The sequence below is a fragment of the Anguilla anguilla genome, chromosome 1, assembly GCF_013347855.1.
Source record: "Anguilla anguilla isolate fAngAng1 chromosome 1, fAngAng1.pri, whole genome shotgun sequence".
In the NCBI taxonomy this organism is placed as follows: domain Eukaryota; kingdom Metazoa; phylum Chordata; class Actinopteri; order Anguilliformes; family Anguillidae; genus Anguilla; species Anguilla anguilla.
In genome coordinates, this window is record NC_049201.1 from 65,630,305 (window position 1) to 65,656,142 (window position 25,838).

Genomic DNA, 25,838 nt, shown 5'->3' on the forward strand with positions numbered 1-25,838 from the left:
TTGACGTTATGTTCTTTATTTCACAGCAGGTTATATTCATAAGCAAAATAACCAATTGTCTTTGGGAAAAGCAAAGGATAATACAGCCAATAAAATATAAACATGTCCAAGTAACATGGGCACTTCACGGAAAATAGAAATAACTGGCAACAACTATTTTATTTCACCTTTATAAGAACCTGAAATCTGTGTGCTGCAATTTATGTCCATATTCTCTCACTGTAAAAAAGAATGTCACCAATTTCCAGTTTAAGATGCAGCGAGAAGATTTTATTCAGCCAGAGTCACACCATTAAAATACCAAATCCCCGCAGCAGTGGGTGTTTTTATCACAATCACTTTACTCTTTTGTAGTTTGCGGTTTCATGTCCATCAGAAAAGACAAAATAATACAGCATGTTACAGAGGCAAAAGGATGGGGTAGCCATAAAGCATGTCTTACACATGGTAACAGGGTTTATGGGAAGGACAGAGGTCAAAGGTCATTTAGCCAAAAGCCAGAGGGATGATGGCCCTTGATGCCTTGCCTGGACCACTCAAGATCAGTGCATCTGTGGTCTTAAAGATGAACTGAAAAGTTCTCAGGAAATGTTTGGTGGGAGCAAAGATGGTTTGGATTTATAAATGAGTGGCTGTCTTTGGTGTGTTCTTAAGTCCAGTGGCAAGCCTTAGCTATGGAGAGTAAAATTTCTCACGTGTCAAGTTGATACAGGGCAAGTCTATTTGCTGTCCTTTAAGCAATGGATCGTTTTTACAAAAATGGCTGGTTTTCTCAGTGACAGCCCAGCCGGAAACAGTGGTGGTTGTAAGATGGGATCTGGATGGTTAGAGGGTCAGAAATAAAGAGGGTAGGTCTGGGCTCCTCATTGGTTTGAGTCCAAGGAAAAGGCCCTCTGAGTGTTCGGGAATCGCTCAGTGTCAAATTCCGGATCCTCCCTCACACGCTTCTTAATATCACTCCTCACCTGAGAAAGGAGGGGGAGGATGGGTGGGGATTGGATATTCATGTACATTAGGTCATTACTATTCATATAAATTTAAGTAATTATATACATGGGATTACAAAAAAATGTTGACTTCCGTTTTCAAAACAAGCACATTACAAAACTCCATACGAAACAAATCTATTAAAATATTAATGTAACAACAGAACAAAAAATGACAGACATTAGCACCCATATACAGCTGAATAGTTATACGGGAAAGCTGTTTAATAAAATACGTTCTGTGATTCTTCTCAATTTATTATTCCGTTGTAAAGCAACCATTCACAGTCTGATCACAAAAGGTCAGCATATAATGGATTTTATATATATATATATATATATATATATAAAATCCATGTTGACGTCACAATAAATAATAAAAATTACACGTTTCAGATAAAATAAAAGGCCAAAGATTACCTGGTCTGCATACGCCTCCTGCAGCTCATCGCTCTCTAGCTCCGCCTGCAGGCTTCCTGGGGCAGTGACAGGCCTGACTCCAGCTGACTTTGCTGCCCGACTCACAGCCTCTGAGAGAGTGAGGTGGGGTCCTTCACCTTGTGCTGTCTGAGGAAAACAGAGAAGCTCATGTAGTCCCTGTGTAGCAGCACACACTGAAACTGCATTGAAACAAAATTCAGGGGTACAAAATACACACAAGAGGCATTGCATCTCTGGGCCATCGCTTGGTTGTCTTAATCGGGAAGGGGTGAAAAGAAATGACCTACATTTCAAAAAATGCTTCACAAGATAAAGCTTCCAATATTTTGGACATTACACAACAGATAATTTGCACCAACAAAACATTACTGAAGGGGTCTTTTGAACCTAAAATACACACTATTAAGAGGGAAAGTATTTTTATTTCAATGAGACTTGTACAGGCAAAATAAATTCTACTTTTTAATTAGTAAGAGGCTGGGAAGAGTCTGGGTAAATTGTAAACCAAGGTCCAGGTCAGCACCAAAATGCTACTTCTTCACAGATTAATTAAGTTCAGCCTGGAGGTCCAGAACTGGGCAAAGGGTGACAGACAAACTAAAAGGTGGATGGACCAGGGCATACACAGTGGGAACAGAAGCATACACATTACACTGGAAGTGACAGCAAGTGTATTAACTGTAGTGGGGCAATATGGGGGAGTGAAAGAGGACAAATTCATGAATGAACAGCCGGCAGGTAATAAAGGACGGTGTTTTTACCTTCCTGCGTTTTGCTGGCATCCCATGCAAGTAAGCATCAGACAGAGGGGGTTGAGCCTTAATCTTCCTCTGAGAAATCAGATCATTTCTGATAATGGGAACCCACTCCTGATACGAGAGAGAGAGAGAGAGCTGTAGGATCACTATCTCTACAGCCCAGAGATACCTGCTACTGATGCAGAGAGAGGGAGACAGTGGGACAGAAGGTTCCTCTTACAGTATCAGTACAGCACAGAAAGAACCTGATCCAGAGAGAGATAACTGATAATATGATAACTATAACAACTGAACACAACACAGAGAGACAGAGTGTGTGAGAGAGAGAGAGACTGATGAGAGAAAAGCACACGCTCTTACAGGAGGAACAGCTGCGGCCCAGGGCTCCGTCTCTCCCCCCGACTCCTCCCTCCGGCCTGCTGCAGCCATGGCCCCACCTTCTCTTGTCTCCCGTAGTGAAGCCCCTCCCACAGCTCCTGGGTCTTGAGGTGACAACCCCACGGCCCCCACTTCCCGTGATGGCACCATGGCCTCCTCAGCCGTGGTGGCAGGGGCAGGAGAGAGAGTTCTGTCCGTCTGGTAGCAGTGAGGAAGGAGCAGGAAATGCGTACTGAGTCTCATGCACAAGCACTGGGTAAAAGCCCACAATAGAAGCTGAGGAAATAGAATGTAGCAAACACAGTTTCAATATTCTCAGATACTTACCAACCACTTCAGCATACTGCTGAGGACTCAATCCTCAGTCAGACTGTGTATACTGGTCTTTGTTACTACCATAATTACAGCCTCTGAACAGAAACAAGCTGGTCACTGTTCTTAATTAGATACTTAGTGTCGACTGAAGGATGATTTACCCTCTTCAGGCCACATTATGTCAGAAACAGCTTTGTGTGCAAAGACAATCACATCCCAGAAGTTTTAATCATTCACATCACATACCATCTGTTTTGCATTGCGCTGTATAAGTTTCTGTGTAAGTTACTTCTTTATAAATCAATTATAGTGAGATTCGAAATGATTGGGTCCCTAATTGCCAAAAGTATGGCCATCTTGTCACTGAAACGGAAAAATAAAGAGTTCAGCAACAGGACAAATTGAAATGTGCCAAACTGGCATTATGGTGGCATACGTGAAAGTACAAAATTATGTTAGAACTTAAACTTCTTCAGCAAATTTTAACAGATCAAGAGACTCGCAGTAACAAAACCAGCACACGCATTGGGTCCACAGGACCGAGTTTGAAAACAGAAAGTTTTTTGAAAATAACACCATGGTGAAGGAAAACTATAATGAGCTCTAAGAAAGAACGAGCAGCATCTGACTAAATAAACTAATCAGGAGAGACACACACTTACCTCCACGTTGTGGCTCTCAAACTCCGGAATGCACTGCAAGTCCGACTCCTCCATGTCTGTGGCCTCTCCCTGTGATGCATAACCAGACAAGTCCCCATAATCACTAACTGAAACAGGCGCCACTTGTCCCAGAGGTTTACAATTCCTCTTAATAGTAAGTAAATGCAATCCATTTCAAAGGAAGCTAATGAAACGGGTAGCCTGGCTGCTATGCATGACCTATCCGCAGAGTAATGACGTATGAGGTGAAGCAGTTAAGGCAGTCTGTATGCAGGCTGGGAGGGCCATTGGTCTGAGCTGTACGTTACCTGAGTGTGCACCACATAATGCAGGACCTGGTCTTCTGTAACCGGGATGTGCTCGAGTATGACCTGTAGTCTCATTGACATCATGCTGGTCAGCCAGTTCACCAGGCTGGGGTTCACCTCCGCAGACATCCTCCTCTACAGAGACGAGAGGAGAGGACCGTTCTAAAACCACAGGGAAACTATGCTTCCCAACAGGAGGGGGAGCTTCAGAAGAGACATGTTTAAGGCTCTTTAAGTTTTATTTAACTGCAGATGCACATCACAACTCGGATTAAAACATCCAGGTACACAGCTAGCCAGCCACTTAACCATTTAAAAAATTTCTAAAAAGAATTAATTTATAAATCAAGTCAACCAAAATGTCTGACGAAGCTGGTTAGAGCAGGGCATTAACAATTTATTTGTTTATTCATTTCCATAGAGGACCACATTTGTAAATACCAATGCCCTTATGTGCTACCCTCCGGCATGAATTTCTATAGCAATTTGCAATGTATGCATTTCAGTCCAGAAATAAAATCCAATCCAAGCCACCATGTGCCACTGCTAAAGCGAGGCTATACTGGGGAAAAGGGCAAATTACTGTAGCTTCAGCACAAAGAGGGATAAACCAAATGAGATCAGGTGTTGGACTGTGATAAGCTGCAATACGGCTTTCCCATGCATTTCCCAGTCTGTTCCGCATGGATTCCTCCATAAGGAGGCTGAATGGAGGAGGAGGGTTTGTTCCGCACGGATTCCTCCATAAGGAGGCTGAATGGAGGAGGAGGGCCTGTTCAGCAGGGACTCCTGCATAAGGAGGCTGAATGGAGGAGGAGGGTCTGTTCAGCAGGGACTCCTCCATAAGGAGGCTGAATGGAGGGGGAGGGTCTGTTCAGCAGGGACTCCTACATAAGGAGGCTGAATGGAGGAGGAGGGTCTGTTCAGCAGGGACTCCTACATAAGGAGGCTGAATGGAGGAGGAGGGTCTGTTCAGCAGGGACTCCTCCATAAGGAGGCTGAATGGAGGAGGAGGGTCTGTTCAGCAGGGACTCTGGCATAAGGAGGCTGAATGGAGGAGGAGGGCGGCCTGTTCAGCAGGGACTCCTCCAGAAGGAGGCTGAATGGAGGAGGAGGAGGGTCTGTTCAGCAGGGACTCCTCCATAAGGAGGCTGAATGGAGGGGGAGGAGGGGGAGGGGAGAGCGGCGCGAGGCTCACAATGCGATGGTTTATGACGGCCGTGAGGGCAGTCTGCTCCCCTCCCAGGCAGTAGAGGTTGAGGGCCAGGCATTCAAACAGAGCCTGATTGCACATATGCAGCAAACGAGGGCCAAAGGTGTGGTCTGTAGGGACACAAAAAACAAAAACATGCAGCTCATTGGAAATATAAAATCATAAGTATTATGAGGAAAAGCTACAGTCATGATCCTTCAGCAACGTCTGTCTTTCATCCATATATTCTAACCACCCTAATAGGGGAAAAAAACACTTTCAAGTTTAATTCAAAATTATTGAATCAAATATTTGCTGTATATCATTTCCTATGAACTTAGTAGAGCTTAAAAAAAGAATACTGTCCAAACTCATTTCCCTACATATGTAAATGTATGTAAACTCAACATCTCTTAATATTCTTAATTCTAAAATCTCAGATGTGATTACCTGTGCAGAGCAGAATGTGTGTTGCAATGCGTGTAAACTGCTGTCTGAAGAAGGACATGTTAGTCTGTGTGACGTCTACACCTTCCAAGACTGTAACAGTGGACTGAGAACAAAGAACAGAGACAAGGAGGTTAATACATAACGTATACACACCTGAGTTCAAAATAAATAAACAAAATAATGTTGGAGATAACTGAACGTTGAAAAGGGAAACGCAAAACTGAGAAGTTGGAATTATTTTTTAATCTCACAAAATTTCCCTTAAATCTTTTAAAAATAAAAAAGGCAGAAGCAGACAGACAGTCAGAAGCAGCATACTTACGAAGCTGTCCGTGATGTATTCCTCCAGCCCGTTAATCAGCTCTTCAGCTCCTGCCTGAGGAGGGAAAATGTGAATTGGGGCACAGATGTGTGAAAAGAAAACATGCAAATCATTCTGGTTTTCCCATAGAGACCTAAATCTAACAAATCTTTAAATATTTATTCCTCAACCGGCATTACGGTTAATGTAGAAGCACCACTAAACTTCCTCCATTAAACATCAAGGGCAAGCCATCATAAAATACTCTAAAATATTGGTTAAAAACCGCTTAGCACAGAGCTTAAAGGGAACCCCGTCTGTTAAGACATTTAGGCCTTAAAATGGTCTAAATGCCTTCAATTATATAAACGTGTCATAAAAACCGTTTAAAAGTTATTTAAAATAAAATAAAGTAAAAAATCGACTCGTAGGTCGCCATTGTTATTACCGTCACAATGCACCCTGGGTAGTGACGTCAAATGGTTGCACAGGTCTCCTGTATATATGTCTATGGTCTCCTGTCTATGGCTCTTGTCCATTGAGCGGCACTGAAAATGTCTTCTGTTCAGCCTTTTCGATAAGAGCCAGAGCGGGACACTACTCAGCAGAAAAGCACCGAGGACAGCCTCATCAAATAAATAAAAACTATGAAGACTGGGGGCCAGAGGAGACGAGAGTAGTGTATAAGAGATGGTGTCTGTGGAGCAACTGCTCGCCTACGCTAAGACGGAAAAGTTTCAGAGCTAGAGCTCCGCTTTCTAGCAGCAGCTGTTCAAAATCACTTGACCATACGGATCAAACTATCGCTTTTGGTGAAACTGAAACGTATACATGACCGTAATTCATTTAAACGGCGTAACGTAGCCTAATTATTGATCCGCATCCTTGAATCTTAAATTGGTGATAACGCCTCCTTTAAATGCATATTCCCTAATGATAATACATGCGGATACAATACAGGCGGGGTTCCCTTTAAAGCTAGAACCGTATACAAAGGTATGCATTTAGCACAGTACTGAAGCACATCATGATACTGGGGTGAGTACAGTGAGTACAGGTTCTCAGAGATGCTGGACTAAGCAGAGGGTGAACTGTGAGGGAGAAGAGGACAGGACTTAGAGATACTGGAGTAAGTAGAGAGTGAATAGAGAGGCAGAAGAGGACAGCACTTAGAGATGCTGGAGTAAGCAGAGGCAGAAGAGGACAGCACTAAGAGATGCCATAGTAAGTAGAGGGTGAAAAGAGGAAGAAGAGGACAGTACTTAGAGATGCTGGAGTAGGTAGAGGGTGAAAAGAGAGGATGAAGAGGACAGCATGTAGAGATGCTGGAGTAAGTAGAGGGTGAACAGAGAAGAAGAGGACAGCACTTACAGATGCTGGAGTAAGTAGAGGCAGAAGAGGACAGCACTTACAGATGCTGGAGTAAGTAGAGGGTGAAAAGAGAGGATGAAGAGGACAGCACGTAGAGATGCTGGAGTAAGTAGAGGGTGAAAAGAGGAAGAAGAGGACAGCACGTAGAGATGCTGGAGTAGGTAGAGGGTGAAAAGAGAGGATGAAGAGGACAGCATGTAGAGATGCTGGAGTAAGTAGAGGGTGAACAGAGAAGAAGAGGACAGCACGTAGAGATGCTGGAGTAAGTAGAGGCAGAAGAGGACAGCACTTACAGATGCTGGAGTAAGTAGAGGGTGAAAAGAGAGGATGAAGAGGACAGCACGTAGAGATGCTGGAGTAAGTAGAGGGTGAACAGAGAAGAAGAGGACAGCACGTAGAGATGCTGGAGTAAGTAGAGGCAGAAGAGGACAGCACTTACAGATGCTGGAGTAAGTAGAGGGTGAAAAGAGAGGATGAAGAGGACAGCACGTAGAGATGCTGGAGTAAGTAGAGGGTGAACAGAGAAGAAGAGGACAGCACGTAGAGATGCTGGAGTAAGTACAGGGTGAACAGAGAAGAAGAGGACAGCACGTAGAGATGCTGGAGTAAGTAGAGGGTGAACAGAGAAGAAGAGGACAGCACGTAGAGATGCTGGAGTAAGTAGAGGGTGAACAGAGAAGAAGAGGACAGCACGTAGAGATGCTGGAGTAAGTAGAGGGTGAACAGAGAAGAAGAGGACAGCACGTAGAGATGCTGGAGTAAGTAGAGGGTGAAAAGAGAGGATGAAGAGGACAGCACGTAGAGATGCTGGAGTAAGTAGAGGGTGAAAAGAGAGGGAGAAGAGGACAGCACGTAGAGATGCTGGAGTAAGTAGAGGGTGAACAGAGAAGAAGAGGACAGCACGTAGAGATGCTGGAGTAAGTAGAGGCAGAAGAGGACAGCACGTATAGATGCTGGAGTAAGTAGAGGGTGAGTGCAGAAAGAGCAGAGACTCACAGCGATGTTGGCCTCGGTGGCCTCCCTCCCGTGTAGATAGTGCTCAGTGAAGAACTGGGTCAGCTGGGGCTGAATGCGGCTCAGGGGCTGGTGCTGGCCGTGAAGCAGCAGCACCAGGTCCAGCATGGAGAAGCTCTGGCACACCAGGGCGAGCAGGTCACCGAAGAACCCTGCACACACCACACCTGACCGTGAGCCACCATTAACAACCATTCAATTATCCACCTCAGGTCTCACAACCTACTTACTGCAACATATACTCAAGGAGGAAATGCAAAGAAAACCATTCATTTGTTAGCAATTCCCAATAGCCTTCATCAGCCCTGGCATGGCCAAATAAAATAGGCATGTCTTCTGAAAGATGATGATACCAAAACTGACATGTTATTATATGGGTATGCGTTACAATCGCAGAACGCCTCATTTACAAACAGGCAAAACAATAAATACCAAAAAATCATAAGGGAAAAGGAAGCGGCAGCCACTCGCACATCACACTGTGAACTACAGGAATGCAGACACACTGTGAGAGACAGAATGATTACCTATGGCGTCACCAGTGCCAGGCGTGAATATGTTACTTGTCTGGGACAGCCTCTGGATAAACTGGGCGATGCTCTCAGCGTTATTTTGGGGGCCCCCCAGCGAGCCCATCATGGTGGACAGCACCCCCTGGACGATGCCAGTGAAGAGCTCCGGGCTGAGGGACTCTCCAGGGCCCCCCGGGCCCCCTATGCCTGCACCGGACACAGAGTTGGGGGTGGAGGTGGGGGTAGGAGTGGGTGTGGTAGTAGGAGGAGGGGTGGGGGTAGTGGAGGCTGAGGGGGGCTGTTGTCCAGTGGGAGATGGTGAGAAGGCCGGCTGGGTCGCCTTCAAGATCAAAGGAAATGGCAACAATGTTAACAAACACAATGAATTGGTCACTTTTCAAGCCCCACAAACTGCCAATCAATACATTTTATTATCATTACTACTTGTACTACTACTAGCACTACTACTACTACTACTACTACAATTAGTACAACAACTACTACTACTACTACTACTAAAAGTACTACAACTACTACTACTACTACTACTACTACTACTAATACTACTAATACTACTAGGGCCAGTTACATGTATAGCTCATGTACAGAAATGAGCCAGCATTGACCTGGATGAAGTCTGTCACTCCCTGAATGAAGACAGGCACACCAGGCATGGTCACAGTAATGGAGGTGGGGACTCCTGAGCCTGCTACCGGGCCTCCTGCCCCGCCAGCCAGCAGAGAACCCAGGAGCTGAGCCAGGCCGGCCTCCCCTGTCCCGCCCATGGAGGCCGTGCTGGTGGTGCCGGTCGACGTTTGGCCAGAGGTGTTGGCCGATGAGGTCGGTTGAGAGGTGGACGTGGTGGAGGTAGAGGACGAGGAGGAAGAGGGTGAAGAGGAAAAAGAGAAGGAATGGGTCGAAGAGGGAGTGGAGGTGTGGTCCGCTGGAGAGAAAAATGAGTCGATCAGAGGAACATCTTCCACAAAAAAAATGCTTCTCACTCCTGCTGACTAAATTCTACACCCAAATCATTTTATCCTTTTTCAATCATTTGAAGCTTACCAGTCTGACTTCCCACCCAGTGAAATCACCACCCGAGAGTGAAGTGGTTGAAAAAGAAAAGCCTACACAAAGCCTGACCCACTTCACAACAAGCAAGATGCAATCAGTAGCAATCACTGCTTTCAGATGGAATAGCTGGGTTCAAATCCCACATCTCATTTCAAACTGACATCATACAAAAATGTTGCAATAAGCAGTTCACTTTCTGGAGTTACAGACATTATTTCCATTTTAGCCAGGGGCTAGCCACCACACAGCCTGGTCTTCCAGGCCGAATGTTAGATTGAAACTGACTGAAAAAGAAGAGTTTCAGCTACGTTTCCAGACGGCATTTTTTCATGTTTGAATTTATGCAAGGCGTTGCAAGAGACAGAGACTGAGAGGTCAGGGAAGGCGAACTGGAGTGTGGACATGCCGACTGAGGGTAATTCGCCTCATATTGGATTGTCTTATGGTAGTCAGTGAAAGTGACATGTAGGTGTTTTAGTCATTCCCCCCTTGCTGCTTTGAGGCTCTTCTCACATGTAGTCCAGCAGATGCAGGAAGCATTGATACTTCTTTCCTTCAACCTCAGAGGAAATCTCTCTAACCAAAAGTGACATTAAATGTTGTTCATTTTTTATTAAATGAGGTAAAATACACACGTATAATATGTGCAGGCATATTATCACTGTACAAGCTGCTTTGGAGTATGTTGCTTTAAACCACTAACCCATCGATGCCCCAATATCAGCTACTGGGAAGCCAGCAGGCAGTGAGAAACTTTTGTAAATATCTAAAATATCCTTCATTGTACACAAAAAACTGTCCTGCTAATAAAAAACATACACTAAAACTGAAATAACTCCAGAAGGTGAACTACACGTTTAAGTAATTACATTTCTTTTAGTTCAATATTTAGGTACTGAAGCATTTTCTCATAGGAGAGGGGGTGGGGATTTCCAGTTCAATAAAGTCGTGCTGATTTTTATGTTTATGTTTCATTGAGCAACCGGTAAAACCAGAACAGTAGAGGAGTTGATTTACTATCCAAATTACAGTTTTAATGTGGAGCCAAGACCAAACTAGTACCAGCAGACTCAGCTGCCACTGACAGATAATGAGGGCCTAAAAATGAGCACCACTGTGCAAACAAGAAGGCCCCGTGATATTTTAAAAGGACTAATAATGAGAGAATACAAACTAGGGGAAATGACCATGAGGGTGGAGAGACGGGCCTTACCCATATGGACTGGCATCAATAGCTGTCCCACAAGAGCGTTGATCATCTGAGCGAGAGAGTTAGGAGGGGGTTAGGCTCAGTGGCCAAGCAGAGACATCCACACACACAGCTACAGGCGACACCTATCCGGACAGGACTGTAGAACTATGCAGGGTGCAGAGACCATAGAGCACCCGCACAGAGCCATAGACATGGCAAAAAGTAAGCAAAGACCAATAAACAAGCGCAAAACAACCAGTATTACACAACCACCTCAGAGGTTAACAGAGGCGTTCATTTCAAAGAAGCAAAGCAATGCAGAGACGAGCAGAACACACGCTAACCGCCATGCTGAGAAATATGCAGAAAGGAGAGAGTTCTGTACCTGTGCCGGCTGCGGCCCTGCAGAAGGGGGAACAGTTGCCCTCAGATTAATTGTGGCCCCTCTGGTCCCCAGATTGGGTTGGGGGACCCGGGGTGCGAAGGAGGGCCGGGTGATGACCACCCTGGCCTGGGGAGGGTGGGGAGGCACGGCAGGGGTGGCCGTAGGGGTGGGGGTGGTGGTGGTAGTTGCGGCAGAGTTGGCGGTTGCGCCACGGTCGGTAGCAGCCTGCTGCCCCTGTTGCCCGGCAGAGGCGGCTGTTGCCATGGCAACGGCCTGCTGTGTGATCTGTTGCACGATGGCCTGCATGAACTCCGGGGGCAGGCCTGGGATGTGAACAGGAGGAGCGGGGCCTACAGAGGGACAGCACACAGCACAAGCCTGTGAGAGGGAGCTCTGCTTGTCCGTACTCTACCTGAGCCAGGGAAAGCAAAGAATACTCTGCAGACCAGCGGACAGACGACTGCAGAGAACTCCTGCCTCAGCTAAAGGACAACAGCCACAAATAAACGTAATGTATGTAATAATTTGCCGCTAATGACAGAAAGTACGCAAGCATCATCATTTCTTACCAGTCTGTCCAGCAGCTGCTGTAGTTTGCTGTCCTGATGTCGGAGATCCGGAGTCTGCACACACAAAAGCAAAAACATCATTACCAACATCACTGGTATCATTACCAAAAGGAGACATTCAGTTACTGTCATTAGACTCCTACAACCAGTTAAATAATTAGGAACACAAACACAAAAAAAAGCCTTTCAAATAATTTTTCCCAACTTATCCCTCAAAACCCCTACCAACATTTAGCAATGTTTCTATCAAGCCACCATCTCATCAACATGGAATTCCTTTTCTAGTCTGACCATAAACACAATGTCTATGCTTGTTTACATGCAGTGGGTGGGGGTTCCATAGAAAATGCCTAATGAATCATTTTAAGAACTGACTGGTTCACAAAACAAAGTGAGACTGAGAAGTGAGACCCACCATCCAGGTTCATCTGCATCATCACCACCGGCTCCATGGTCTGGTGGCTGATTCTGATCATGCGCGGCCCTGCATGTCCCTGTCCAGGCTGCTGATTGGCTGAGGCAGGTTGTGGAGGCGGGACCTGTTCCTGTCCTTGTTGCTCCGATTGGTCAGCTGATTGTGCAGGTTGGGACTGGTCCTGAGCTGCCTGTCTGCCATTGGTAGTCATGGTCACAGTGGATCCCAGGTTTATCTGCTGGTGAGTTTCATATCAATACTGCACCGACAACAGCAGTTCTGTATTGAGTTCACAGTGGAAAATATGGAGTGCCACTTAAGGCCTTGCATTTCACACAAATGTGGAACGCCAGGTTTAAACACCACTGCAATGCCACTACAGACAGGTGAACGCTCACACTGTCACAACAACCCACCGGTATAGGGATGTGGTGCAGTCCACCTGGCATCATGAGGGGGGAGGTGTAGTGGGACATGGGCCGGATCACGTGGAGGTGACGGGGAGGGGGGGGCCAGCAGGTTGCAGCGCAGATCACTCAGAGCGACTAGCGCATTGCCCAGGGGACGGAGGGCTTCCCCCACCAGATTCAAAATGCGCTGGTCCTCCTCTCTCTCCTGCGTCTGGAAGACAAGTTCGTCAGGGCTCAACCAACAGAGCTCTTACAATGTCATCTCAATGCCAGTGAGCACCGTCCGCAGCAAACCAGCCAATGCATTTAACATGCTGGGCGCAAAATGTACATTATGCCTCGTATGTGGAGGGGCACAGCCAATGCGGCTCTTACGTTGTTGTTGTAGTCTGCACTTGTGGCGGAGCCCAGAATGGAGTGTGTTCTCTGCACGAAAGGCTGCAGTCTCTCCTCCACCCTCCTCAGCTCTGACAGGACCTCCACAAGGTCTGCTGGGCAGGGGTGACTGTGGGACAGAGGGTGGTACGGAGAGACACGCTACTGCTGCCCTTACAGTGGGCCACGTCAGCCGGTACGTACACAGTGCACTCGGTCCTTAACTATCTGCAATATTTTTATGAAAAATACATTTTTCTCCCAAAATATTGAGGACACTGTGATTTTTTTAAAGAATTCTAAGCCATACCATATAGTTACAGTAGAACTACACAAATTCAGGACAGTTAACAGTGTTTTATAAACAAAATTCTATACAAATTCTGTATATAAACAGAATTAATCTGGGATCGAGTCTATATAAACAGCAGCTATAGTGCAGATACAGAAAACCTAACAGGAAGAAGGAAAGCAAATCAGTCTTACTTGGGTCCAGAGAGGGGGGGGCCCTCGGTTTGGGTGGAAGAGGAGGAAGAGGAAGGCGGAGGAGGTGGAGGTGCAGGTGGGGAGGTGTCCATAGGCTGAGCTGAGGGTGAAGGAGTGGATGAGGAGGAGGGTGGGGCAGCGGACTCCTGTTGTGATGAACCACTAGACTGACCCTGAAACCAGTAGAAGGGATAGTGATATAGGAGCTTTGAAGAATTTATACAGATTAAACTGAAAAGATGAAATGCATTGCTTGAGTGTGACCCCCTTTGTTTGCCATGTGTTCTTTGTGTTTCACCAAACTGTTTACATGTGACAGTGTCCTCTACAGGGAAGAGGGGAAGAAGACAACCAAAACAAAATTGCTGATCCTGTAACTATCTTTGTCCATTTCTTTCCATTATGTTCATCAATTTTTTCACAAATGAGGAGCTCATAACTCTGACAGGTAGTTTGTACAGTGTACAGGCCTAACATGTACAATACATCTACTCAGGTCAAACATGAAATATAGGTCAAACAAAAATACAGCCAAAATATGTAAAACTGATTAAATGTATTACTTGCTAAAAAGAATAAGTGAAACAAAATTATAATTCAAGGCTTGCAAGGTGGATTCTTGCCACAAAAAAAAAACTTCTGAGAATTTTCTAGATTAAGGAGCAATGTCAAAGATCAATGCAGTTTTCAACATTGATTATGATAGTGAGGGAACCCTGCTTTTGAGCACTGCAGCTGAGGTGTACCTCCAGTCTACGGATGACTGCGTCTGTGTCCCTCAACAAGTTCTCAGCCAGTATCAGTCTCAGCCGGGGCTCGCTCTGCACCGATTGGTCCATGTCGATGTGCACATCCACAGAGCCATTGCTCTGAAACGGACAGTGAAATGATCCATTACTGGCATGTATTTCTGAGGTGAAAGTCCAAGCAATGAAGGCGACAGCAAGACCCTCTTACCCCGGTGCTGGTGCTGACTCTGGCACTCCTTGTATTCTCCCCCAAGCCTGACATCATCTGCTGCACCGACATCTGAGGGAAGGGGGCGAGAGCGAACTCAAACAACTAACTAATCACTGACAGCTATTGCTCAGGGATAGCAGGCACGGCTGAATTACAGTGCGTGGTATGTCAGACAGTGAATGCACCCTCAGATTATCACCAAACGGATTTAATCAAAAATGTTACATTTTTCATGTTACATTTATGTTACATTTCACATTGCTACGTTACATTTTTCATCCTTAAGTTAGATTGACTTTTGGAATGAGCCACTTCCACATAGCTGGTATTTTACACCAGGGGGCTTGGAATAGTCCAAGGAATGAAGAGTAGAAAGAAGCAGATGCACACTCATACACATGCAGGTAGCTGTGCATGCACGCAGAAAGACAGAGAAATAGATACACACTCATACACATGCAGATAGACACACATTCACACAGACAGACAAAGAAACAGATACACACTCATACACATGCAGATAGACACACATTCACACAGACAGACAGAGAAACAGATATATGCAGTATTTCAGCACCTGAATCTGCTGAGGGTCCATGATGTTCATGGGAAGGTTGAAAGTGCCAAGCATGACGTAGCTGTTGCCATTGCGGTCATGCGTGGGCATGTGAGCCGCTCCTTGGGAGCCGGAGGCAGACGAGTGGGAGGGCATGGCACCCTCCGCACCTCCTGCGCCCCCGGACACGCCCCCCACTCCGCTTCCCGTGTGCGTGGTCTGGGGCGGCGCCCGCTCCACCAGATGTATGACTTTCCCATCCACATCTGACAGCGGAGGGGAGGGGGGGATAAAGGAAAGAAGAGAGGACGTCATCTCAGTCCATTCTTATTCACTAGCATGATACTTCTGCTACAATGCGCAAAACATGCACATGCTAACTGTGTTACAACACGCAAAACATGCACATGCTAATTGTGCAGCATCTGTGCTCAAGCCAAATGTAATTACTTGTGTTCTGTTACTGTACTCAGATCAGAAATGCTATGTTTTTTACTGTAATCACTTATTGTGAAGAGCCATTTACCAGTTGTTCTACTGTCCTTAGGCTATACATGGTGTAGTGCCTACACGCTGCAGTCAGTGCTCAAGTTGGGCAGCTGTGAGGCAGATGTATTACTGTCACATGTAATGTAATGCCCATGCAACTCACTGTATTCTGTTAGTGTCTTCTCATCCTGGAGTACTCTGCCCTGGTAAATCAGCCTCTGTTTATCCACAGGAATTCCCACGGAAATTGAGATGTGCTCCTTAAACTGTTTAACTGTCAGCTGGGAGAAACAAATGGAAAGAAGGCAGAGGAAGGTTCCCAGTTTACACACAGCAAAGAAAGAACGAGTCACTCTTGACCAGTGCTGGTTATCATATGCAACAAAATCACAAGGGCCATACATATCAAACACAAGGGAAGCACTTACATCACTTCTGACTGTATAACTTCTGCTCTGAGAGTCCAGAGTCTTGACCGTCACCTCTATAGTGCTGGGCTCATCCATATTTATTTGCTGTTTTACATGGGTCACAGTGAGAGGGAGAAAGTTAAGTGAACACCCATGAACATCTCATTAGCCAAACAGACTTTCCTGCATTTCCCTTCTACATCACTAGATACATTATGAGCACTACATCAAAAAAACTATCACAAAATACATTTTACTCAAGTCAGTTACCAATTGGTCATTTGCTTTAGGGCTGACAAATACTACTGCCTGTTTAGAAACAGTTTTCCAAAGTAGTCTATCCAGTAAGATTAATGGTAAAAATGATACACACTAGAGTGCCACATGATAAAAAGTGGTAGTCATAAGCTTTTACTCACAGGCCCATGAGTAGTCTACCTAAGCAAACATTGAAAGTAAACAATGTACTTATGACACATGGTTTTTTCCCTGTGCAACAGAAAATTTAGGCAAGTCCAGGCAAATCTTTCTGCCATGAACCTACCAAACGTCAAACCAGCACCTACTATTTCCCAGGTCAACTTTAACAGTACGCAGACCATTTTTATAAGCTGCATAAAAACATGTTTATACTTGTTAGCTGGCGAACTGGAGTCTTTGACAATACAGATTTGCAAAACAAAAATTGAGATTTATCATTGCATCTAAGAAATATATATATATATATATATATATATATATTACAATTCGCTATAACCAAAAACGCATTAAGATAGCGGCATGTTTTGATCTTGACATCCAAATTTTCTTCAGCTACAAACTTGGCATGGCGTAGTTTATTATAGATAGTTACTAAATGAAAGCATAAACGAACATAACCTGTAAACATTTAAAATGGTTAACGCTAGTTATCAATAACATGCTGAATACTTATATATTATAAATCTATTTTCTAGATTAGCAAGGACGTTGAATTAGCAGAGCACTCTGCTAGTAATAATGCCCACTAGCACTTCAACTGCAACAGACGCCTGACGAGAGTTAGGAAACGGGAGTTAGCTCAGTTGCAAACATATCCTATAAAGCTAACTATCGCCATATACAGTCAGTTCTCGCCAAATAGTATGTAGGTAAGAAAAGTTAACTACCTATACGCCATTGTTCAATTAAAATAAGAACATCACTAACGTTAGATACCACACAGAGCAAAGAGTAAACAGGGGCAACGTAGCCTAGCTAACCATACAACGATGGTGTCCTATCGTTGTGTACCCGAAAAGGGCCGGTGTAGGTGCCGGTTTTTGTTTTAACCTAGCACCAGGACACCTGATTCGACTTATTAATGTCTTGATTGAAGATCATAATTCACTGAATCAGGCGTGGTAGGTAGTGATAGGCTAAAACAAAAATCTGCACCAACACCGGACTTTTTTTGTTGCAGAATTTGACACCCAGGATAACAGACCTGCTAAATGACTAGCTATAGCTCGCTAGCATTAGCTAAGTTAGCAAGCTAGCTAACACTTAGCAACGAGCATTTCAAATTTACTTGCCGATCTCACGGATATATTGTCAGTTTTTTGTAGTTACCTTACTTCGCGTACTGTTGAAACACCTTTATTTCCCAGTCAGAACCAATTCATGAGGTTAACGAACGACCGTCTGTTCATATTCCCATATTTCGTTAAATTGCCAGTATTTTAAAGATGCGACAAAATAAAGGAAGGACCTAGCTGACGTAAGCTTCTAACCTGGTGTCTATCTTCACCGCCTGAATTGCGTTTTATCAGGTGTTGGCCAACTACAACCGCTTCCATGTCTTTTTCAGATACAAATACTTTAATCCTGAGACGGATTTTCCGACCTGACCAAGAGGAGTATAACGCAAGTACATCCAAATAACTGCTGTCCTTTCCCAGCCATTCTGTCAATTGATTAGCGCTATTATTTCTTATGTGGATAAGAAAGGTATTTTAAAGCATGATTTTGTCACAACTTTTCTTTTATCAGAATGTACTATATTCATCCCGTAGCTGCATGGAACACAGAAATTACACTGCATACGTGTGTGTGCGCGTGCACACACAAACATTCACACACAAGCAGCGTACTGTAATTATCACGCTTTGTGTGTGTGAAAATTAGGCATTGTTGTGTCCTATATTGATTTGATATGTCTTTCCGCACTTGTAACAGTAGAGGGTGATGTTGCTGCTGAGTCACTGTTGCAGTAAAGAGTCATTGAGTCACTGCTTCAAGCAAAATAAAAAGATAAGATAAAACCTTTATTGATCCCCGGAGGGAAATTCAGGTGTCATAGCAGCAACAGCATTGAGAATGAAACACAGGAGAGGTACAGGGAAGAGTAAGAGTCAACCAAATTAAGATAAATAAGTAAAAATAAAAAAATAAAGATAAAATAAAATAAAATACTGAGCTGCTGGCCCAATAAATATAGATCAATGTACAGTGAATGCACACTGAATGGCCCCATAAATATAAATAAATGTACAATGAATGTTCGTGTGCAAGTGCGCCAGCGACCATGTAGGAGTCAGTAGTCAAAGTCATATGTGGGTCACGCTTGGTTGTGGAGCTGGTTGGCGACTGGCACAAAGGACTGGCAAAGGTGATTTGTGGTGTGCCGAGGAGGGGGGAGTCTGTGGCTGAACGTGCTGAAAAAAAAAACTATAGTACTAAAAGCCACGTGTACCTATTTACATAGCCATAAAATGCAATAAACTCGGATCTCAGTTAGCTGACTACTATTCACTACTCACCAACTCTGACTTACCTCTTTCTTTTATGCCTGATGTATAAAATAGTGTACTTCACCATACTTCAAATTTAATATATAAATGATATGCTTAAAGTAGTGCTAGCAGGCAAGATATAATACTATTGTAGTGCAGTTTAAATATAGTTAAGGGTAATTAATTGCATTATTATATGTGTGTAATGATGTAGTGTACAGCTTACTACTGTTGTGGAATGCTGGTGTAATGATGCTGTTGTATTTTGAAGGTGTTATGCTATAAACGTATTCTGGTATAATGACACTTTAGTACTATGCAGGTACAACAATTCTGTAGTCTAATATAGGTATATGAGCACTGTATTATGTATGTACAGTTATACTGTAGTGCTGTACCGGTATAATGCTAATGTATGGATTATAGCTACAGAGAGAACTGTAATCAATAAATGTATTGTTAACTGAACAACCAACAATTTGTACTGGAACAAACAAAAGTACTAGTAGACATGTCTTTATATAGCTGTGCATATAGCATTATCCAAATGAAAATTCACAGAAAGAAAGAAAGAAAGAAAGAAAGGCTAGAGGGGGGTCTGGGAGCCATTTGAACAGATGAGTCTCCAGTTCATTTTGGGAGATGGGCAGGCATTTTTCTGTCCTGCCTGCAGTGGGAAGCTCATTCTACCACAGGGGACCAGAACACACAGGAGACTTGGAAGTGCAGGCACGTGGGGGTGAGGTGCGAAACCCTTAGAAGTATCAGGATGGAGAGGTCTGGTATGTGTCCTGGGTCTGATGTTCTTTTGAAAATATAATGGAGTAGTCACTTTAGCTGCTCCATAGCCTGGAAGGGGAGTGAAATGGCTGAGTCAGAGGAGGTTGTAGATCAGATGAGCAGTAGCATTGTGGATGAGCTGCAGGGGTCTGATGGCAGAGGCAGGGAGGCCAACAGAGAGGGAGTTGCGGTAGTCCAGACGAGAGATGACCAGCGCTTGGACTAAGAGCTGGATTTAAAAAATATATATTTGTCACATTTACAACAACAAAAAATAAATTCCAATAGCAGGCAAATGTTCTGTGTAATGAGACAATAATGAGATTAGAGGAGAAAGAAACAAGTAAAGAAAAGTAGGACTTATTTATTTATTTGTTTGTTTGTTTATTATTTCTCCTTTATTTAACCAGGTGAGTCTCATTAAGATGTCTATCTCTTTTACGAGGGAGTACTGGCCAAGCAATGCAACAACAACAAAAAAACTGACACCTCTGTTTCACCAAAAAGTTCAGCTCACGTTTAAAAATGTAGAAATCCAATGTTACTGTTGGGTGCACTTGATTTAGCTTGCCATAGCCATTGAGCAGGGATGGTTGTGAGCTGCCGGGGCAGTGAATAGAGACGCATGGCAAACCAGGCTTCGTTATTTTTAGAAGTAAGACTTCTATGTCACACTGTTTGAAAAGTACATTACAGTGCAGACCTGGTTCAAATTGGCTTGTCAAGCAGCATTTCCTGTGGCATTAAAATACTACAGTGGAAGTATTTCCACTACCCCCCTCACTACCCATCTTCCGCCGTGGCCTGAAGACTCATCTCTTCAGACTATACCTAGACTAACTACCACCACACTGTATATTTCACTCTAAATCCACCCCCCCCCCCCTTTTATGACACTTGTTACATGTTGCCCCATCCCAGCACTTTTGGTAATTTGTATTTGTCCTAATACTGTAGCTTATTCTTCTGCCTAGTTGGCTTTGCAGAGGTTAGGTCAGAATAGTGTTCACTGTGTGAACTAAACGGTGTTGTTGGCTAGAAATAGCTGTACAAAATAAGTATTGTATCTTACTGAACCTGTGTTTAGTAGTTGTCTATGACCATGAAATGCACTTTTTGTACGTCACTTTGGATAAAAGCGTCTGCCAAATAAATGTAATGTAATGTAATGAAAAAAACATTCTTCAGAATTTTATCAGATTCTGTCTTCACACGTGTCCAACTCTCTCTTTCCCCCCCTCTCTCTCCCCCCCCTCTCTCTGCCTGCCATTTAGTGTATTGAACATTAAGGTAGTCAGCTTATTTATGGGGCAGTTTTCTTTATGCTAATACTGCATTTTAACTCATTTACTTCTACAGACTTAAGGGAATTGCTTCAAATTTGAGCCACCATGTCTCCAAAATTCACTGTACCATGACATGAGTCAGTGAACAGAAAAAGAAGCATGTATCTTCAACAACATATTTGAGCCTTAGCATACAAATTGAAGAGTGGATATTAATGTATTTTAAAGTGTTTTTGACATTATTCCTTAGGCATAATGTGGTTATCGTGTATCATGTTAATCAGCACAAATGTGCTGAAATGGATCTTGAAAGCTAGCAGTGTAACATGCTGTAGAACACATAGATTTTGCTTTGGTCTGAACTATCAATGAGTTAACAGTATATTTCACTCGCAAAATTCACCTTTTAAAGAACCCACCCCCACAAACAACACAGAAAAGACATGAGTAATATGTGTACAAGTAAATCTACAGTGGGACAGTGGGGAAAATAAACAGATAGAAAGAAAGTTTTTGTAGGTGGTGAGGAATTGGAGGGGGTGTTTGATTTCCTGAAATGGGGGGGGTTCTGAGATATATGTGGGTGGGAGGGAGCAAAAAAGCAAATAATTAGACATTATTAACATAACCATATGTAGCAGTCAGCGACAGCTCCATACAAACTATAAATCACAGATACTGCTGTTATGGCTTGACCAATCATATGTTCCTTTGTGAGTATGCATCACAGCATATTGGTATACAGTTTATGTTCGTGTCTGGGTTGAAGAACTTGGTAAATATGCTGACAAGGTCTTATGTTGAAACAACCTCAGCATTCAGTAGGTGAAATTGTTACAGCTGTTGGAACCTTTTTTAAATGGATTGCTGTTAGGACAAGTGCATGATGGTGCTTTAAAAACCAAAATATTCAAAGAAAATTACTTTTGAATGATGGTCAAAGTGCTCTTGAAATGATTGTGAAATAAGCAACCATGAAATTGCTTTATAGGAGAGGGAAAAAGTAAGAACAACATGTTGGGCCCTGTTCTTGGTAAAAATGGTTCTGCAGTTGCACCTGAGTGCTAGTGGAATTGTTCAATTCACCCTCAGAAATGGAATATTTTTCACTGTGGCCTGGTTTGGTAATTTTGTGATCTTGAATAAAGGTGTTTGCATCAACATGGGTGGGGCAATGCAATAGAGGGTACAGTGTGTCAATAGAAATTTGGGCTGTGCTAATGTGGTGCTGAATAATTTGTTTGTGCTTTAACCCACCCAGACCACCTCTTAACTCAAGTACAGAGGCTTTATTTTATTTTGGGAGCTTTAAAATGTAGAGATTTGAGTGTTGAACATATTGGGCAGGCGAGTGATCACACAATTTTTTAAAGAATTGTAATCCTTTCGTTGGTATTAATGTTACCTTATTTTTAAAGAGGCCACTTTCATTCTGTAGCCATGAACCTTTGTTTAAATCTACTGGTAATTAAACCAGCAGTAATCAGGATCTCATTAGAGCTGTTTCAACACCTGCTTTCCAAACATACATCTTCTTCCCACTGTCATTGGTTTGAAACAGTTTGAAACTTTTTCTGGTCTTTATTCAGAAAGCAGAGCGGAGTGTATTAATAAGCCCTATAGTCATAAGACCTGAACAACAGAAAAAAATTTCAAATGGTATGCAGATTTGTTTAACCACGTAACACAGTAGGGACAACGTCTTTCGATTTTATTCAGGCAAACTGATCCACCCTCCTCCCTGGAAATTCCACTTGAAGAAGACCTGCACTGGTCAAATTTCTGTTCTTGTGCTCTGTTTTATGTTTTTAGAAGAATCTGGGTATTAATTTGTGGTTTTCTGTTATGTACGTTTGAGTGTGTCTACTGTGCAACGGTGCTAGGTTGCTACTAATTACCAAAACACTGAATTGTTAATACAATGTGATCATATATTTTTATTCTTTTGCATATATAGCTTTTTTGATTATGTTTTTCATGAAGTACAACTGAAATAGAAGATACACACATTGAGACAATTATATTAAACACTATTAAACTTTTTCTAAATGTTATTCTTTAGCAATATTACAGAGATGTACACCTTTCGTTCACATTTTGATGTTTTACTCATAGAAAGTGAATTCTTCCAGCTTAATGCTTGCCTTTTTTTATAAGCTACTCTGAATTTATTATGCATTTTTCAAAAAGTGACTAATACTTTGCTTCCAAACTTCCTTTAGTCAGATGATTTGCAATGCTTGTGCGAAACCTCACACATTGCTCCAATGCGCTTTTATCAGCCTAGCTATTTGGACTTTTTATTTTACGTTAGCAGGTTTGGGGAAAGAACCTAGATGCAAAAAAAGACTTAAAAAAAAATAATAAATCACAGCGATTGGTTTCATGACATTATTTCTGACTTTTGCAACTGAATATGTATAGTAATGCCATTCTAAACTAATAAATGAAATAGATATGTCAGTAAAGTTTAACACCTCAGGAGATAATAAAATATATTATTAATTTAGCCTCCACTCAATGACAAAAACAATCCAAATGGTGCCTGCTACAAACTGTTTCTAGAGGGAAAGCTCTTTCCTTGTCATGTTTTCCAAATCATACAATAATGATCGCTGATGAACCTCTCTGATTTGATTGATGCTCCTTCTTTCCATGTGTACACCAGGGCTGCCCAACCTGTTCCTGGAGATCTACCGTCCTGTAGGTTATCATTTCAACCCTAATTTGGTGCACTTTATTTTACTAATTAGCAGCTCAATGAGATCTCTAGCTGTTGAGTGAAGTGTGCTTTGTTAGAGTTGGAGTGAAAACCCACAGGATGGTAGATCACCATAAACAGGGTTAGGCTTCCCTGATGTACACAATAACATAACATTTTAGGGAACATATCAGTTCAGTGCTCAAATGCCTTAATGGCTGCCTGTCAAAATCAGAATTGACTATAAGATCGTATTGTTAGAACTTTAAACAGTTTGTCTCCAGAATATTACATTACATTACATTACAGGCATTTAGCAGACGCTTTTATCCAGAGCAACTTACACAACTTTTTACATAGCATTTTTACATTGTATCCATTTATACAGCTGGATATATACTGAAGCAATGCAGGTTAAGTACCTTGCTCAAGGGTACAACGGCAGTGTCCTTACCCGGGAATCGAACCTGCGACCTTTCGGTTACAAGCCCAGAATATCTTAGTGAGTTACTTATTCCTTACTCTCCTCCAGGATTACTTTGTTCTCAAGATGCTGATTATGTGAAAATTTCATGTACTTATATCTAAAATTACAATGGGTGGTAGACCCTTCTCCTACAGAGCTCCTGGCTTATGGAACAATCTTCCTATGCATTTGCTGGCTTCAGACACACTCTTTGTCTTTCCTTGTAGGCTTAAAACATTTCTCTTTAGCCAACCCTATAGTTAGCCATTCCTAGTGTACTATATCCTCTTTAATGGTGAAGAGTAATCATGGAGTTTATGAAATTAGATGTGGTTGTCAGGGCATACTTGCAGTACTGCCACTCAAGCCAGCAGGACCAGATGCTCGTTTATCAAGTCTAGGGAGCACTTGTTAATGGGCTGTTTACACACATCTGAGGTGTCAAGCGGGCCATTACAGAGCTGACACACTTTGTAGTTTAGCGTCAAGTGTCAAGCTGGCTTTAATAAAGCTGACACACTTGGTAGTTTAGCGTCAAGTGTCAAGCTGGCTTTAATGGAGCTGACAAGCTAGTTTAGCCTTGTTACATTACATTACATTATAGGCATTTAGCAGACGCTCTTATCCAGAGCGACTTACACAACTTTTTACATAGCACTTTACACTGTATCCATTTATACAGCTGGATATATACTGAAGCAACGCAGGTTAAGTACCTTGCTCAAGGGTACAACGGCAGTGTCCTTACCCGGGATTCGAACCTGCGACCTTTCGGTTACGAGCGCAGTTCCTTACCCACTGTGCCACACTCCTTGTGCATGAATGTATGATCTGAGTTAGCCCTGCAGTGTTGGAGCATATATTGAAATCGAGTTGAGGCTCCAGTACATTTACTTTGTGTGTTGACAATCTTTATTGTGTCTAACCACATCTTCTCTGTTTGTTTTTCCTGGGGTTCCTGCACCTCCCAGACCACTCCAGCCTTATTTTCCCCTCCCTAAATTCACCCTTCATTCAACCGCTTCTTTATACCAGGCCGGCCAGTGGAGGATGGGCTCCTACCTCTTTCTGGGTTCCTCTTAAGTTGTCTTCCCTTCGGGGAGTTTTTTTAAATTGACCTCATGCGCTTGCTTTTTGGTGGTTCAGGCCTGATTTTGGCTCTTTTTCTGCTACTCTGTAAAGTGCCTTTGTGTCAGTTCTCTGTAAAATGTACAATACAAATAAAATTGATCTGACTCAATTTGATTTGACAATACCATCTTCGGGGTTTCTAAGTAGCAAAGGGAGAGAGACACGTCTCTCATCAAGGGGTGTACAGACAGAATTAATCTGCCAGTCTCACTTGCATATGACAGGTGGAGAAAGGCTGAAGAAATTTTTTTTCATTATTTTGTTGTTTCCTACTAAAATATCATGCACAAAACATGCTGGCAGCCAACTAATTATTTAATCTGCAAGAAGATCATAGAGGTAGGGGTAGTTCTTATTTTTGTAATGAAATAAACAATTATGAAAACTAGAGCAAAAACTTCGGATAAGTTATAAGTGATAAAAGAAAAAAATGAAATGATTAATCAAGTTGCATCCACAGAAGCTTTACATCCCATGACCTATTGAAGTTACTGTCGGAACTTAATCCAAGACCAAGTATGTGGAAAGCTGATAATCAGCTTGGCACAAGTTAAAATGCAAATGCGTGTTGACTGAGGCTATATTCAGTTATTTGTACAATTCATGTAAAATCCTCCACTAAAAGTCAGTGCTCTTCAATAATTGGTTTTAGTGAAAGCACAGCACTTACATAAGAATAAGAAAAGAGGAACTGGAGGAACAAAGGAACAGGAAC

The 25,838-nt window shown here is 43.0% G+C and overlaps 2 protein-coding genes across 2 annotated transcripts in view; one reads left to right on the top strand and one right to left on the bottom strand.

The window, feature by feature from the left end:
• bag6 (BCL2 associated athanogene 6) lies at positions 1-17,752 on the bottom strand. Its single transcript, XM_035390158.1, is given in 26 exon segments — positions 1-965; positions 1,407-1,553; positions 2,189-2,296; positions 2,546-2,761; positions 3,541-3,609; positions 3,849-3,983; positions 5,047-5,171; positions 5,491-5,593; positions 5,813-5,866; positions 8,159-8,328; positions 8,704-9,028; positions 9,315-9,631; positions 10,973-11,018; positions 11,337-11,686; positions 11,906-11,959; positions 12,321-12,555; positions 12,737-12,829; positions 12,831-12,941; positions 13,106-13,235; positions 13,592-13,764; positions 14,338-14,460; positions 14,549-14,620; positions 15,129-15,373; positions 15,760-15,877; positions 16,025-16,111; positions 17,597-17,752. Coding segments are annotated over 25 exon segments (3,699 nt in total). The 5' UTR covers positions 16,103-16,111; positions 17,597-17,752; the 3' UTR covers positions 1-863.
• Positions 17,713-25,838, top strand: part of LOC118212420 — an 18,912-nt gene continuing 10,786 nt past the window's right edge. Inside the window, exons 1-2 of the mRNA XM_035390271.1 lie at positions 17,713-17,744; positions 17,835-17,894. The gene's annotated coding sequence lies outside the window, so the exon portion shown is untranslated. The remainder of the gene's footprint in view (positions 17,745-17,834; positions 17,895-25,838) is intronic.